General features: G+C 43.9%; 1 protein-coding gene across 11 annotated transcripts in view; it reads left to right on the top strand.

Moving 5' to 3' along the window:
• Window positions 1–16,567, top strand: part of RNLS (renalase, FAD dependent amine oxidase) — a 242,100-nt gene extending 225,533 nt beyond the window's left edge. For 6 of the 11 annotated variants that reach the window (XM_072628971.1, XM_072628962.1, XM_072628969.1 and 3 more), the window contains 2 exons: window positions 8,020–8,195; window positions 16,282–16,567. In XM_072628971.1, coding sequence (XP_072485072.1) covers window positions 8,020–8,195; window positions 16,282–16,434 — 329 coding nt within the window. In that variant the 3' untranslated portion in view covers window positions 16,435–16,567. The other 5 variants (XM_072628964.1, XM_072628967.1, XR_011971645.1 and 2 more) reach the window with 4 other exon arrangements.
• Window positions 16,568–17,192: the final 625 nt, after the last annotated feature.

Genomic DNA, 17,192 nt, shown 5'->3' with positions numbered 1-17,192 from the left:
TTTTTAATCTCTGCTTAAAAGGCTCTTAAGTGAATGTAATTTTTATCACATTATGATCCAAAAGGGATACATTCAATATTTCTGCTTTTCTGCATTTGTTTGTGAAGTTTTTATGCCCTAGTACATGGTCAGTTTTTGTGAAGGTGCCATGTACAGCTGAAAAAAAAAAGGTATTTTGTTGCTGTTCAGTTGCATCTGACTCTATATGACCCCATGGACTTTATCCAAGAGATTTTCTTAGCAAAGATACTTGAGTGTTTTGCCATTTCGTTCTCCAGTGTAACCCATTTTACAGATGAGGAACCAAGGCAAACAGAGGTTAAGTGACCTGCCCAGGGTCACACATCTAGTAATTGTCCAAGCCTTAGACACTTAGACACTAAGGTCTGACCTGAACTCAGATCTTTCTGGCTCCAAACCCAGTACTCTATCCATAGCACCACCTAGCTGCTGCAGTCAAGAGTCAGGGAGAGCTGAGTCCAAATCTAGGCTAAGACATATACCAGGCAAACCACCCAATCACCATCAGCCTCAATTTCCTTTTCTGTAAACAGGAGAAAATGGTATATTCTTTTCTGTGCCCATTCGGTATTCTCCAGAAGTCTATCATATCTAGCTTTTCTAAAATTCTATTCATCTTCTTAACTTCTTTTTTTATTTATTTTATGGCTAGACTTATCTAGATCTGAGAGGGATAAATTGGAGTCACCTACTGTTATAGTTCTACTCTCTATTTCCTCCTATAATTCATTTAATTTTTCTTTCAAGAATTTGGATGTTATACAACTTGGAATATATATGTTTAGCATTGAGGTTAATTCATTATCTATTTTTGCTTGTGCTAGAGCTGAGATTGTGGTTGCTACTCCTGTATTATTTTTACTTCAGCTGAAGCATAATATATTCTGCTTCTGCCCCTTATTTTACCTCTTTCTGTTTCAAGCTTGTCTCTCTTATAAACAACATATTATTGGATTCTGGTTTCTAATCCATTCTGCTGTCTGCTTTTATTTTAAGAGTGAGTTCATCCCATTCATATTCACCATTATGATAACTAACTGTGTATTTCCTTCCATCCTATTTTCTATTTATCCTTCTCTTTTTTTAAACCTTGTACCCTCCGTCTTTTCACACCCTTCCCCTCTCTCTTAGCTCCTTCTTTGCTAGGTAAGATTAATTTCTATACCCAAACTGTGAATTCTATGTGTGTTCATTCTTCCCTTTTTTGAACCAGTTCAGATAAGAGTGAAGTTCAAGTGTTGACCACTCCCACCATTTCTCCCTCTGTTAAAAAACTCTTCTTTGTATGCCTCTTATATATGAGACAATTTTCCCCATTCTTCTCTCTTCCCCCTTCTCCTAATCTTTTCTTATTCTTCCCCTTTTTTGAGATCATATCAACATAATTGACTTACACCCAGTGCTCTCTGTCCATGTAGACTCCTTCTAACTCTCATAATAATGATAAAGTTCATAAGAGTTACATGTATTATCCTCCCATATAGGAATGTAAACAATTTAACCTTATTAAGTTCTTTATGATTTCTCTTTCAAGTTTATCTTTTTATTCTTCGCTTGAGTCTGTTTGAATGTCAGATTTTTTGTTTGACTCTGGTCTTTTCATTAGAAATGCTTGGAAGTCCTTTATTTCATTAAATATCATTTTTGTCCCTGAAGGATTATACTCAATTTTGCTGAATAGATTATTCTTGGTTACAGAGTCCTTTGCCTTCCAGAATATCACAAAAAAGTCCTCTACTCCTTATAGTGGTAGCTACTAAATCTTGTGTTATCCAGTCTGTGGCTCCACAATATTTGAATTGTTTCTTTCTAACTGTTTTCAGTTCTTTCTCCTTGACCTGGGAGCTCTGGACATTAGCTATAATATTCCTGACAGTTTTCATTTTGATATCTCTCAGGAGGTGATTGGTAGATTGTTTGAATTTCTATATTGTCCTCTGATTCTAAGATATCTGGGAAGTTTTCTTTTATGATTTCTTGAAACATTGTGTCCAGACCCTTGTTTAAATTATGGCTTTCAAGTAATAAAATATTCTTAAATTATCTCTTTTTTGATCTTTTTTCCAGGTCAGTTGTTTTTCTGATGAGATATTTCACTCTTTTCTATTTTTATTATTTTTAACCATGTTTTATTGTTTTTTAGTGTCTCATAAAGTCATTAACTTCTTCTCAACCAATTCCAATTTTTAAATAATTATTTTATTCAGTGAGGTTTTGCATCTCTTTTACATTTGGCCAATTGAGATTTTAAAGGAGTTATTTTCTTCAGCATCTTTGTGCCTCTTTTACTGTGTTGTTAATTCTCTTTTCATAATTTTCTTCTATTGCTCTCATTTCTTCTCCCAATATTTCCTCTGCTACTCTTATTTGCTTTTTAAATCATTTTTTTGCTATTTTAAAAATCTCTTTCCTTAACTCTTCTAAGCATTTTTGCTTAGCTTGTATACAATCTGCATTTTTCTTTTGAGACTTTGTTCATATATGTTTCAATACATTGTTTTCTTCTAAATTTGTGTCTTGAGCTTCTCCGTCACCACAATAGATTTTTATGGCAAGTTTCTTTTTTGTTGTTTATTCATTTTTTCAACCTGTTTCTTGACTTTTGACTTTCTGTTAGAGTTAGGCTTTGTTTATCCTGGAAGGGGGGAGGGTTGTCATTGTCACAGCTTCAGGCTTTTTCACACAACTGTTTTCACCACTAGTTAGGGGGTCTGTAAGTTTTCAGTGCTTTCAAGGTGTTATGATCCAGGAGAAGTGTGATCACTGCTTTCTCAGAATATGTTTCACTTCTTACCCAGGTAGGAATGCAGCTCTGTCGTGACAACAACTCCTTTCCACCCTAGAATTGGATTATGGGTAGTGAAGTTACCAAATTATGTCCAGACCTGTACCCAAGTCTGTACCAGCATAGGGTACTCTGTAATCTCTTTCTAACCCTGATGTCTCTGGTCACTGAGTGCTCCCTCCTGACACCATCATTGCCACTGCTGCCTCTGTGGCCACCTCAAGGGCTCACAGCTGGTAATGTTTCCACTGAACAGTTCTTGCTGCCAGTCCCCACCCCAATGCTATTGACCAGTCTTTCTTTCTTTCTAAGCCATCCTGGGCTGAAAAAATTACTCACTCCAACTTTGTTGTTAGAATTCAATTTGATGCAGGTTTTTTTTTGTATTTATTTAATTTTTTTTCAACATTCATATCCACAAAATTTTGAGTTCCAATTTTTCTCCCCATCTCTCCCCTCCCCCACCCCATAATACCTTGAATTCTGATTACCCTTTCCCTCAATGTGCCCTCCCTTCTATCACCTCCCACCCTTCCCTTATCCCCATCTTCTCTCTTTTCTTGTAGGGCAAGATAAATTTCTATACCCCATTACCTGTGTTTCTTATTTCCCAGTTATATGCAATAATAATTCTCAATGTTCATTTCTAATACTTTGAATTCCAACTTCTCTCCCTCCTTCCCTACCCATCCCCACTGAGAAGGCAAGCAATTCAATACAGGCTATATATGTGTTGTTTTGCCATAATAATCATGTTGCCCTCTATATTGCCCTCTATCCTACCCTGTCTCCCCCCTTTTTAATCCTCTCATTTGACCTTGCCCCTTCCCAAAAGTGTTTACTTCTAGTTACTCCCTTCTCCCATTTGCCCTCCCTTCTATCATCCCCCTCACCCCACTTGTCCCCTCCTCCCCTATTGTCCTATAGTGTAAGATAGATTTCATACCAAATTTAGTGAGCATGTTATTCCCTCCTTAAGCCATATGTGAAGAGAGTAAGGTTCACTTTTCCCCTCTCACCTCCTCCCTTTTCTTCTCCATTGAACAAGATTTTTCTTATCTCTTTTATGAGTTATAGCCTGCCCCATTCCCTTTCTCCTCCAAATATTTTCCTCCCTCACCCCTTAATTTTTATTTTATTTATTTTTTTATGGATATCATCTCTTCTGATTCAACTCAACCTGTACTCTCTATCTGTGTGTGTGTGTGTGTGTGTGTGTGTGTGTGTGTGTGTGTATAATCCCTCCACCTACCCAAATACTGATAAAAGTCTCAAGAGTTACAAATATTATCTTTCCATGTAGGAATGTAAAGAGTTCAGCTTTAGAAAGTCTTTTATGATTTCTCTTTCTTGTTTATCTTTTCATGCTTCTCTTGATTCTTATGTTTGAAGGTCAAATTTTCTATTCAGTTCTGGTCTTTTCATCATGAATGCTTGAAAGTCCTCTATATCATTGAATGACCATTTATGTCCTTGAAGTATTATACTCAGTTTTTCTGGGTAGGTGATTCTTGGTTTTAATCCCAGTTCCTTTGACTTCTGGAATATCCTATTCCAAGCCCTTCGATCCCTTAATATAGAAGCTGCCAGATCCTGTGTTATCCTGATTGCATTTCCACAACATTCAAATTGTTTCTTTCTAGATGCTTGAAATATTTTCTCCTTCACCTGGGAACTCTGAAATTTGACCACAATATTCCTAAGAGTTTCTCTTTTCAAGTCTCTTTCATGAGGTGATCAGTGGATTCTTTCAATATTTATTTTCCTCCCTGGTTCTAGAATATCAGGGCAGTTTTCCTTGATAATTTCCTGGAAGATAATGTCTGAGCTCTTTTTTGGATCATGGCTTTCAGGTAGTTCCATAATTTTTAAATTGTCTCTCCTGGATCTATTTTCCAGATCAGTTGTTTTTCCAATGAGACGTTTCACATTATCTTCTATTTTTTTTTTCAAACTTTTGGTTTTGTTTTCTATCTTCAACTCCCCCAGGGGCTTTGGGTGAGGGTGGGGCCATCACTGAGGGCTGAGGTTCTGATCAGCTGCTCCGTTCCACCGCAGGCTTTAAGCTGAGTTGCCTGGACAATGGACCCAGGCTGCTTCCTCAGCCACCATAGCCACCAGCCTCCTGCTGCTGCTTTTACCGCTGCCTGGGGCTAGTGCTGGGGGAACCCCATTCCCTTCTCGCCCAGCTGGGAAAGCCCTCCCACGATGACTTTTGGAGCTTTCTTTGTTACTTGTGGGTTGAGGGATCTGGGACCCTCCCTCCTGGGAATTCTGCCCCGGAGGTCTCTTCAGGTCCTGTTCCTCCCAGTGCTGCCTGGCCAGGTCTGGGCTCCACTACACTCAGCATCCCGTGAGATAGACCTTTCCTGTAGGCCTTTCAGATTACCTTTGGCTGGAAACCTCTTTCACTCTGTTGTTCTGTGGCTTCTGATGGTCTAGAATTTGTTGAGAGTCATTTTTTACAGGTATTTTGTGAGCTGTGGGGGATGTGCTAGAGCATATGCTCCTTTCTGCTCTGCCATCTTGGCTCCACCCCACCTTGAAGCAGTTTTTAAAAGTTGTTTTAAAAGGGCAGATTAGGAGACTTCAGAAAAAGTGCTCCCTTTACTCCACCATCTTGGCTTTGCTCCCTCTCTGCCTTTGATTTAGAAAAAAAACCCACAAAATTTAGTGAAACAGAAAGGAATACAATAGTACAGAAAGGTCCTGTAAAAACAGTATCAAGAGAGATCAAGCTTGTCCAGGAAAGATAAGAAAAACAAAATTGTATCTGAGGAGGGAGTGGCTACATTGGGAAAAGTAAGACTGACCCCTGCTCTGGGAAGGTAGGAGGATAATGGTGATACACTACCAAGAAATGGGGAAGAAACTCAATTCTTATGGTGTTTCTACCTTCCTCTGCCAGGGGGAATTACCTGGAAAGGATTAGAAAGGACAAAAAAGCCTAGAGAAATGGGCAAATGGAAAGAGAGCCATTAATTAAACTTGATTAGTCCAAGTTACCTGGCCCAAATGAAAGACATCCCCTGGTACTGAAAAATCTGTTAGATGAGATTCCTGAACCATTACCTGTGATCTTTGAAGGATTGTGGAGGAACAAGGGGTGAGGGAGTAAGGCTGAACTAGAGAAGGGGGGAGGGGAGAGAAGATTATTACAATAAAAAAAAAAAAAACACAGAAGAGAGTGGGGTTTCCCAAAGCAAGGCTAGTGAACTTGACTTCAACTTCTGGCAATGTTTTGCTCTAGAATGTTTTATTAAGAGGATGGTGAGAAAAGCAGGCCCAAGTGGTTTCAGTGAGATCACAGGTCATTCCAAGGAAGTCCCTTTCCTTTTTTTGCACAGGATTACTCAATAATCAGATTGGGGATTGCTACAGACACAGTGCAGTTAAATTTTAGCAAAATATTCCATAGGATCCTAGAATCATCAGTTTAGAGCCAAAAGTTACCTCTGGGGCTACCTAGTCCAAGACTCTTGTTTTATAGATGAGGAAATAAAGGTGAAGTTTCTCAGCCAAGGTCACATAGCCCAGATTTGATACAGCTATGTATGCCACCCTTATAGATATGGGCTGGATAATTATACAATTAAGTACATTCAGTATCAATTCAGTGGCTGGACCCAAAGAACATCCATGTTGTGTCACCAGGCTACTCGAACCTCAGTTTCCTCATTTCTAAACCAGGGCTAATATTAGCACCTACTTCTTAGCTGTTGGAGGGCTCCTGGGAGATAATGTCAGAAAAATGTTTTCCAAGTTTTGAAGTGCTTACAATATCAACTATTATTAAAATACAAATCCTAAAGTAGACAGCATTTGTAACTATTAATTAGCAGCAAACTTAACATTATTAGTTAGTTGTTGTCCTTCATTCTCGAAGAGGACCAAAATGACATCCACGATAAAGTCAAGTTTCAGTGTGGCTGACTGCGTGATCAGACCAATACGAGCTCGGCAGAATGCCCTACCACAGTTTGGGCACAAATAGTCCGAATGAACATTTGGGGTGGATACTCTAAATTTGCACATCCTACGTTTCCTTTGTGTTGTCTCAATTCTGCTTTGCTCATAGGGCACAGCACCCTTTCTGATGTGGGCACACCATCCTGAGTGGTCCTGTGCCAGTGCCTTCCATGTCCCACAATCAAATCCAAAGTTCTTGAGAGAGACCTTGAGAGTGTTCTTGTATTGCTTCTTCTGGCCACCATGTGATCACTTGCCCCATGCGAGTTCTCCATAATATAGTCTTTTTGGCAAGTGTATATTTTGCATTTGAACAACATGGCCAGCCCATTGGAGTTGTGCTCTCTGAAGCATAGTTTGAATGCTTGGCAGTTTAATTCAAGCAAGGACCTCAGTGTCTGGTACCTTATCCTGCCAGGTGATCCTCAGAACCTTCCTAAGACAGTTCAAATGGAAGAGATCCAGTTTCCTGGCATGGTGCTAGTAGACTGTCCATGTTTCCCAGGCATACAACAATGAGGTCAGCACAACGGCTCTGTAGACCTTCAGTCTGGTAGTCAGTCTAATATCTCTTCTCTCTCAAACTTTTCTTTGGAGCCTCCCAAACATTGAGCTAGCTCTGGCTATGCCTGCATCAACCTCATTATCAATGTGTGCATCCCTGGAAAGTACACTACCAAGGTAAGTGAACTTATCCACAGCATTCAAAACTTCTCCATTTGCTATAATCAATGGTTCCATGTATGGATGGTGTGGTGGTTGCTGATGGAGCACCTGTGTTTTTTTGTTCTAATTATTAGGTCAAAACTAGCACAGGCTGCAGAGAATTGATCCATACTTTGTTGCATCTCAGTTTCAGATGCTGCACTGAGTGCACAATCATCTGCAAACAGAAAATCATGTACCAACACTCCTTTCACTTTGGTCTTGGCTTGTAGCCTTTTCAAATTAAAGAACTTACCATCAATATGGTAGCTGACCTTGATGCCATGTTCTGAACATAACATTATAACAGCAACACCACACCATGAATTGTTGGCTCTTGTTAGCCCACTGTCCTAGGAGAGGGGGGAGATAAAGAGAAGCCTGTTTTAGGAGGATTCTGCTCTTTGGCTTCCAGAATTTCTGCTGAACTTCCTCTTTCTCAGACCTGCTCCCAGGGTTTTTTGAGCACTGTCTTAAGCTCCACAACTTTGTTGCTATCCACTCTAAGGGTCCCCTTTTGGTCTCTTACCCTCCTGCAGATGCACAGGGCTCAGGCCCGTCTGTGGTTGTCCACACCACCACCTCCTTTGGAATGGAGAACTTGGAGAAGAGCATTGACGATGTGCAGGATGTGATCGTGCAGCAAGTGAGCAGCATCCTGCCAGGCATGCCCAGGCCAGCTAGCACCACATGCCACCGATGGACATACTCCCAGGTGAGAAGGAGGTCCTCTGCACAGCTCTCCCATCCATGGCATGGCCTCTGCCTGTACAGAGAGATAGTCTCAGCTGTGAGATCAATCCCTAAGGCCAAGGGGATGTATTAGTTTCACCCAATCTACTCCTCTATTTATGGCCAGTTTTCTTGTCACTGGAGGCAGAGGATCATAGCTTTAGACCTAGAAGAAGCCATCTACTCTAACCCCTTACTATATCCATGAAGAGCCTGAGGCCCAGAGGGATTAAGGGTCTTCCACTGAGGACTCTGGAGTAGCAGGGGCAGCCCTTTGACTCTAAACCCAAATCTGTCCAGCACCTCTCTTCACAGCGCTATGGTTGTGAATAAGAGCACTGGATCATCAGGTCCAAAAGCAAGTTATGTGGTTTTCCTGAAGTCACACAGGGATACACAGGTAAGAGATTCTCAGAATGCCTCCCACCACATCTCACTGACCTCTCTTAAATAGTAATGTTCAAAGTTGTGAGTCTCAGGAGCAGAATGAGCTAAAGCAAGTCATGTTGGGGATGTGGGCACCCCAAAGTGCAGACTTTGCTCACCTGGGCAGAGCAACAAGCCATGGATGGGAGTTGTGAGAAGGCAAACAAAGGCACCACATCAAGGAAAAACTCTTCTGTAGACAAGAGAGGTGTCCCCAAGGGTCATGGACTGCCTAGAGAAGAAGGGACCCTCTCCGCTGAGGGCTCGAAGCAGAGGCTGGAGGACGACTCACCAGGCAGGGTCTTTGGGAGGCCTCTCCATGGACAGACAGGACCATATGGTCTAAAATCCTGAGATCAAGGGAGAGAACTCTCCTGGGCCACCATCTACGCTACAGCTCTAGAAATGGGGCTGAGACGTGTAAACACAAAATGAAACACCCAGCACTGAACAGCACGCCCATGAAAAAGAATGTCTGGTGTCTCCAGTGTGCTGTAAGGGAAGGAGGCCTATATGTGGGACCAGAGGACCTGAATTTGAACCCAGCCCTGCCCCTATCCAGCTAGTTGACCTTAGCTATGACCCTCTGCTCTCTGGGCTGCAGTATTTTGTGTAAAATGAGGAGACTGGACCAGATAAGGTCCCTTCCAAGTGTAACATGCTAATTCTCTGAAGTGATAGTGGAGTACTTTTAGAAGGGATAGAAGATTATAAGCTCCTCAGGGTCAGGGACTGCCTTGAACTTGGCTTTTCACCTCACACCCTCCCAAAGTGCCTGGCACAAAGCGAGTGCCTAATAAAGGTTCCATTAAGGAATGGGGCCATTAGGCATGGGCGCTGGCCTAGGGTTTGAATTAATGAAAGAGACCTACAAATGGTTTGCAGACTAGAGAAAGCCCCATGGCCAACTCTTTTCTGGGGATCCCCTTGATATACTCGCATCTTAAAATCCAGAGAAAATCTGTGTGGAAACATTCTGTGGGCACCAATCCTGCCATCACAAAGTCTGCATGTACTGAGGGTGTCCTTTCAGAAAGGCTGTCAGGCCTCAGACAAAGCACAAAATGATTACGGCCTTGAGAGAGAACTCTCTTCTCTCACTCTCCCCCAGAGCTTTGCAGTCTGCATGGGACCTTCTGCTCAGGGGATAAGGGCCAGACCTGTGATTATTACTCCCTAGACCATCACAAGGTAGGCATTTGTGGTCTTAGGTGCCTAGAAGGTGGAGGGTGAAGGGATTTGCCCAGGGTCCCTCCCTAGTCTATATCAGAAGAGAAATTTGAGCCACCATCTTCCTGACTTGAAGACTCACTCTTTCTACTAGGCCTCACTACCTGTCTCATAGTCAGCATCTGATCAGTGCTTGCTCATAGTAACAGCAGATATTTGTCAGGAACCCACTCCACAGAGCAGTGGTCTGGGCACTGGAGGTTTCATCTATCTGGAAATCAAGGTCAAGTTTCCTATAGGTAAAAAAGAGGTTTTCCTTCATTAGCCTGGCAAGGAATGGAATGGTGTACCTGGGTCCTTCTTAGACTCCTCCCATGGTGGGGAGATGTAGTCTTTGGCAAGGCGCAAAACCTATCTATCATCCATCAAACTGGATAACCTCCAACACCCCTTTCAGTTAAGACTCTAAGGGTCTAAGTTTGTCCTTCAGGATAGTGGTCAGTCATAAATCACATTTGAGTAAATGCAGATGAGATGAGTTGAGTCAGGAACCATCTATTCTTGTCATCTGGAGATTAAGGTCATTCAAACGTGAATGAATGGAAGGGGCCCAAAGAGAGAATTTAGAGCTTCCAGGAATCATAGAGGTCATTGACTCCAACCTCCTTATTTTACAGATGAGGGAACTGAGGCCTACAGAGAGAAAATGCCATGGCCAAGATCATGCAAGCAATAAGTCATAGAGCCAGAATTCTAACCCAGATCTGGATTAGAGGCAGCTGGGTGACACAGTAGATAGAACACTACAACCAGAATCAGAAAGACCTGGGTTCAGATCCAGATTCAGATACTTAGCTGTGTGACCCTAGGCAAATCATTTCACCTCTCTGCCTGCCTCAGTTTCCTCATCTGTAAAATGGGGATCATAACAGCACCTACTTCCCAGAATTGTTGAGAGGATTAAATAAGATAATACTTCTAAAGCACTTAGCACAGGGCCACGCACACAGTAGGTGCTTAATTAATTTTTGTTCCCTACCTCTAACCCCAAAGCCAGTTGCGGGGGGTGGGGGGAGGACTGCATGGATCCACTCAGAAAACCTGCTGCACCTCAGGGGAATCCCACCTTGCTAGACATTCTGTGACATCATCCCCAGCTCAATCATGAAAGAGGACAGAGGCATGAGTCATGCAGCACCTTGCATTAGGTTACCCTCAGAGAATCCATCAGCCCCCTCCAACACAGTATCTTATATTCTAATCAATCTCTTTGTTGTCACAGTAGCTTCTTTCCAAATTTTGTCTCTCCCCCTCCCCAGTGAGCCATCCCTTGGAACTGGATTTGTTACCCTTGCCAGCTTACTGAATGTGAGGTGATTTCCCTTGAATTTCCCTCATTATTAGTGATTTGGAGCAATTGATGATACGGCTGTTCATAATGGACAGTTCTTTTGAGAACTTTTGAGTTCTTTTCTAGGTGCAAGGATCCACACCAGGTGCTAGTGGGAGGGGAGACAAGGACAAGAGGAGATACAGCTCTTAACCTCAAGGTGCTTCCATTCTAGAGAATACAGTAAATTGAGGGGTACATCCAAAGGAATGTGGGGAGGAAAAATCGCTAAGGACCAGGGGTACCCAAAAAGGCCAGTGAGTGGAGGGAACACATTCTAGACCTGGCAGATGCACCAGCCGAGACTCAAAGTGGAGTCAGAAGGTAATTCGTCTCTGACCATGGAGATCATGAAAGGGGGGCCTCCAGCAGCCAGGCTGTGGAAGACTTGAAATGCCTGCTCCAAGCTGGGGGCTACATGAGGAAAGAAAAGGGAACCCATAGGGGAGATAATGTGATGGTACAAGGACAAGCTTTGACAATGGATTGGCTGCCTGATCTGATCAAGGGACCAGTCAAGGACAACCCTGAGGTGGGGGCCCCTAGTGACTGAGACAATGGCAGGAGGGGTGCCCTAGAGAATCAGGGAAGAGGAAGGAACTTGGGCAGGGGAGGTGAAGGTAATGAATTGTGCTTTGAATTTATTGAATTTGTCATCTACAGTACATCCAATTTAAGATGTCCAAAAGAAATTTGGTAATGTAAAAATGGAAGAAAGCTGCTAAGGCTGGTCTTTCTCCAGGAAAACTCGGAGGTGGGTGGGCAGTACTATCTCCCTCTCTCTTCTCCCCTTCTAATCCTATTCAGAGGGAAAGCAGGAAGTGTTTAGGAGGGGTTAAGTAGGGAAGACCAGACTTGGCTTGATGGGGTCAAGCCTAGGACTGTAGATCTATGGGAGAAGGGACTTCAGAGGCCATCTGGTACAGCGCCCTCTTCTCATACATGAGAAAACCAAGGCCCAGGGGAGTAAAGACTTGTCCAGTGTCCCATTGGCAAAAAGTACCAAAATCACAATTTGAACTCGGTGCCTGGCCCCCAGCTCAGGCTCCTCCCATTGTGTCCAGTTGGTAGGATGCAGCAGAAGTGGCTCCCCTGTCCCTTGGGTGGCAGGAAACCTGGTTGCCCCTGGCCAAGGGAGTGAAAGCAAGGGGGACTTCAGAATTCCTTTCCAAAGTGAGCATGGGGGATGTTGACCAGTCAGTGAGAAGCCATCGGGGACCTTGGAAGAGTTGGGACTCTGAATTCCCTTTGTTTTTTTTAGCTGCCATCATGTAGCTTCCTCTTGTTAAGAGACAGGGAAGGATTTAAAGTTGGACTCTGCAGGCTTTCTGGCCATCGGCCCTCTCAGCAAACTGCGTGTTGATGAGTTAAGTGTAAATGAGCTGGGGTCATTTGGGTTCCATTTCCTTCCAAACAGTGGGCAGCAGGAGCCAGGGCACAGGGTATTTTTGACTCTATTGGCCTCAAATGATCAGAAGACTCTTTAAGAGACTGAATTCCCCAGCACACCTTCCCCTTCCCTCCTGGCCCTTATTCCTGCCTTGGAAGTCTGCTCCCCACTCACCCCGCCAACACTGTTGACATGAATCTGTGGCTCCATCCTTTTCTAGAGACGCCCCATTCCCTATCTCTAAACATGTAAACACACATTGCCAGCAGCATCTGCTCTGCTCTCGGCTCCGAGGATTTACATTACTCCCCATTTTTGTAAACAGGCATCTACCAGAAGTAAGAATAAATACCTTGGGAATTCCATTAGGGCCTCTTCACAGAGCGACAGATGTGCCCAGAGGACAAGGCTGCCAGACAGGAGACCCTTTCTCCCCTGAAGACTCCTGTGGTTTGTGGACAGTCCCATGTCCAGTGAGGTGTCTGTTGCTTCCAAGCCACAGAAGTGTAGCATTAGAGCTGAAAGAGATAGTTATCTGACCCGACCCCTCACTTGATAGAAAAGTAAACAAGCCCAGAAGTGAAGGGTCTTGCCCAAGTTAGACAACTGGTAACTGGCAGGGCAGGATTCAAAGTCACATCCTCTGACTCTGAATCTAGTATTCTTTCCACTGTGCCACACCAAATTTTAGCTTGGGATAGACCTCAAAACCATATGATCCAACTGATCCAATACAAGTATTCATCGAATACCCACTGGGGAACCTCTGTGGGTAAGGGTCTCTTCCACTCTGGGATAGACAGTTCTCACTGTTAGAAAGTTTGCTCTCATTTTAAGCCTGAATGAACAGTGGAAGGGACAAGACCTACCAGGTTCCTCTTCTCCCCATGGCTGTCCACTAGGGAGCCCCCACTCAGGGTCTTCTGCAATCCAGAGCCATTCCCAGCCAGCACAGGCTGGAGCCCGAGCAAGCCAGGACCAGCAGGATTCCCAAAGGTTTGTTTCATCTGACAACCTCTTGAGCCCAGCTTTCAGTCTGCAGCTCATTACTGTGGCTGAAAGTGGAGTCAAGGGCCGTGTTATCATGAGAAATTGTGGTTTTGTGATGGGTGGGGTGATCTGGCGCAGGGCTCTGTTCACAAATGTGAATGAGATTGCTAACCTGCCCTCCATTCTGTATTTTCTGTTCCTCTCCCAAAGTCCAGCAAGCAATGTCCAAGCCCAGGCAGGCTACCCAGGAATCTATAGTTTGATGCTGGCCTCTGCCAGCTCATCAGATGGATTCCTCGTTCCTGGATGTCTTCAGACTGAGACCAGATGACCCCTTATTGGGGCATCCTTTGGGGTCAGGAGTTGGACAACTCGGCCTGGGAGGGCCCTGGCTTCCAACCCTGAAATTCCAGGCAAACCTGACCATGCTCTTATGGACCAATGGGTTGGATGCCCTGCTTTCTCACGCTCACTTCTATGCACTATTTTTGCATTCTGTTTACTTCTGAATATAAATTGTTCCTGCTCTGCTTGTCCAAATACTCCAATGTGTTTTACATAGTTGAGATTGCTGGATGAGTGGCCACCAACAAAGACGGAGGTTCCTGGAGGTGGGAGCCAATGGTCACTTGTGGACTCAAGTCCAGGAATGGGACTGTGACCAACCTGATCTTTTTTTTCTTTAGAAGTTTCCTGTCATTTAGGGCACTTCGTCTTTGGGCTCCTTGTGGCAGCAATAGAGGAAGGGAGCCTCTTTCTCTGAGTAAAGCATGGAAAAGAGGCACTAACTTTCCTTCTAGTCCTTCTGCCCAGAGAGCAGAAAGAATCTTGGATTCAACATCAGAGACTCTTCCAAGTCCCAGCTCAGCCCCATGCTCCCTGTGGAACCTTGGGCACACTTCTTCACCCCCTTAGCCTCAGTTTCCCCATCTATAAAATGAGAAGATTGTATTCAGTGAACTTTGAGACCCCTCCCCGCTCCAAACCTGTGGTCCCATAATTTCATCATTCTCAGCGTCTTGGAGTCAGTGTGGCAATGATAATGATAAGTAAAAATAACTGTCATTTAAATGACTCGTTGCTAAGCATCTGATCCTTACAACAAACCCCTAGGTAGATGTTATCATTATCCTCACTTTAAAGATGAGGAAACTGAGGAAGGCAGGAGTGAAGTGCCTTATCCAGGGTCACCAGCTGCTAGGTGTCAGAGACCACACTGGAGCTCAGGTCCTCCTGACTCCAGGGCCACCATGCTGACCATTGTGCCACCCGAGTAAAAAGAGGTCAGGACTTAGGCTGAAGAGGGATCAGAAATCAAATGCTACCTCCAGTAGGTGCTTGTTGTATGACCTTCTCTGAGCCTCAATTTTCCCATCTGTAAAATGAGGCTAATAAAGCCTGTAATATCTTAGGGGGTCTGTGGAGCTCATAGACGTCAGCAGATCATATAGAACCACAGAGTTGGAGCTGGGGGGGAGTAACCTCAAGAAAAAGTCAACCTCCTCCTTTTACAGATGAGGATACCAAGGCACAAAGCAGTTCAGCCCCTTGTCTGGGTCACCCAGACAGGAAGTATCTAAGGCAGGATTTGAGAGGATATATTTCTAACTCTGAGACCAGCACCCTGTCCGCCATACATAGATGAACTCTCAAGCCTGCTATAGATGTCACGTATTATTATTGTTATGGAGGAAAAGGAGAATGGAGGAAGACTTTTCTGAATTTCCAACTGTTCTGTACACCAGAGCTCTTGACACCAAGTCACACGGGGCTCAGAGAGGTTCAGTGACCTGCCCAGAGTGAGTATCAAAGGGCAGAGGTGAAATGTGGCCAATGGGGGCCAACAATCAAAGAATCTGGTGTGGGACTGACTGGAAGAGAAGGCAGTTTGGTCATGAAGTGATCTCCCAGCCTGTCCAGCAGGTACATCCCCATCAGAGTCAGAAGCTGAACCCAAACAGTCTGATCCTAAAGCCAGTACTTCCTCCCCTGCACCACAGTGCCTTTCTTGAGAGCTGGGTTCAGATCATAGGATTGTAGATTCAGGACTGGAGACTGTTTAGTCCAGCCCCTTCCTATTACAGAGGAGGAGCTGAGGCCTAGGGCCAGCTTCATCTCCTCACACTCTGATATCCAATATGGTGCCAAGACCTGTTGATTCCACCTGTACAGCATCTCTCCTCTGACATAGCCCCTACCCTGGTGCAGACCCCCATCACCTCATGCTTGCATCGTTGCCATAGTTACTGTTGGGTCTGTCTGTCTCAAGTCTCTCCCCACTCTAGCCTATGCTAAAATGCAAATCTAATCATGTCACCCCCAACTGAATAAACTGTGGTAGTTCCCCATTGAGGGTTGTTTGCATGATAACTCCCCCATTGTATGCTTTTATTGACTGAGACAGTGAGATATGGTCGATGGCAGGATCAATTAAAGGATGTTTAAGGATGGGGCAAATCTAAGCATAAATAAAAGGCAATGAGTGAATGAATGAATGAACTTGCCTTATGTTGTGAGAATCTTTTGTGGGTTTGTTTTTCAGCTTTATATCCCTAGCACCTGGCACATAGTAGGTGCTTAATAAATGCTGGTCACATCAAAATGTGGAATTAGAAGTGACAGAGAGGCCTTCCTTTCTCTCCCATTTGGCACCCAGTGGCATGGTCTTTACCCTCTCCCCTCTCTCTGTGCTCTATTTGGCAGGTGACACAAGCCATCCCCAACTGCCCAGGACAAATGACTCTTCATCACAACCCCTTGCTCATTTGTGGAGGTGACAGCTTTACTCGGTCCAACTTTGATGGGTGCCTGGAATCCGCCCTCTGCATCATGGAGGCCTTGAAGCCTCATCTGTAGAGCCCACATCTCTCTGACTTTCTCTCTCATCACCTCTCACTGGGAAGTGATTTTCCCCAAAGGATCTGAGCCTACTCTTTTTTCTTTAGAATATTTTTCTTTTTTATTGAATAAAATTCCAAGAAAATTGTCATTCATTTCTCACCATTTACCATATTGAATAGAAAATGGTATAAGGATTTTGTCAGACACAGACAGCTACCTGTGTTGGAAGGAGACTCCTCCCATCTTTTGTATTTCATGGCATCTCTCATTGACCAAGATGGTGCCTTGTGGATGACAAGATGGCAACCAAGGGGGCAGAGCCCTGGAGTCATCTCTAAGGAGAAGGATTTCTTTAGCAGAAATTCCTTGCAGGCCTGGCTGTCTCCTTACAACATTCAGGTTTAGAAGCTCCTGAGCCCCCAAGTCTGTGCCCTCTTGGACACAGGTTGTAAGAGCGGCTTTTCTTGGCCATTATGATAGGTTATCACTTCTCAAGCCTGTCTGGGGTGGGGGCACTGAGGACTTTGCTAGTTGTGGTTCTGAGATTCAGTTTTAGTTTAGCTCAAAATGCCACCAGTTTTTGTCTTTGGCCTTTGAGAAAACCTACAAACACCCTGCATTTTATTTTAGCTTTTCAAATCTAACAGAATTATAGTCAGGGAACTCATTAAACCTGACTATAAAATGAAAAAAAATTCAAGGAAAATCTCTGGTTTTGTGTATTTTTATATCTCCTTTTTGACAAGATTGTTGCCTGAAAGATGGCTCCCATC

The sequence above is a fragment of the Notamacropus eugenii genome, chromosome 1 (genome assembly GCF_028372415.1).
Source record: "Notamacropus eugenii isolate mMacEug1 chromosome 1, mMacEug1.pri_v2, whole genome shotgun sequence".
Taxonomy (NCBI): domain Eukaryota; kingdom Metazoa; phylum Chordata; class Mammalia; order Diprotodontia; family Macropodidae; genus Notamacropus; species Notamacropus eugenii.
The sequence above is the reverse complement of the archived record's forward strand: the minus strand, read 5'-3'. Positions and strand labels throughout refer to the sequence as shown.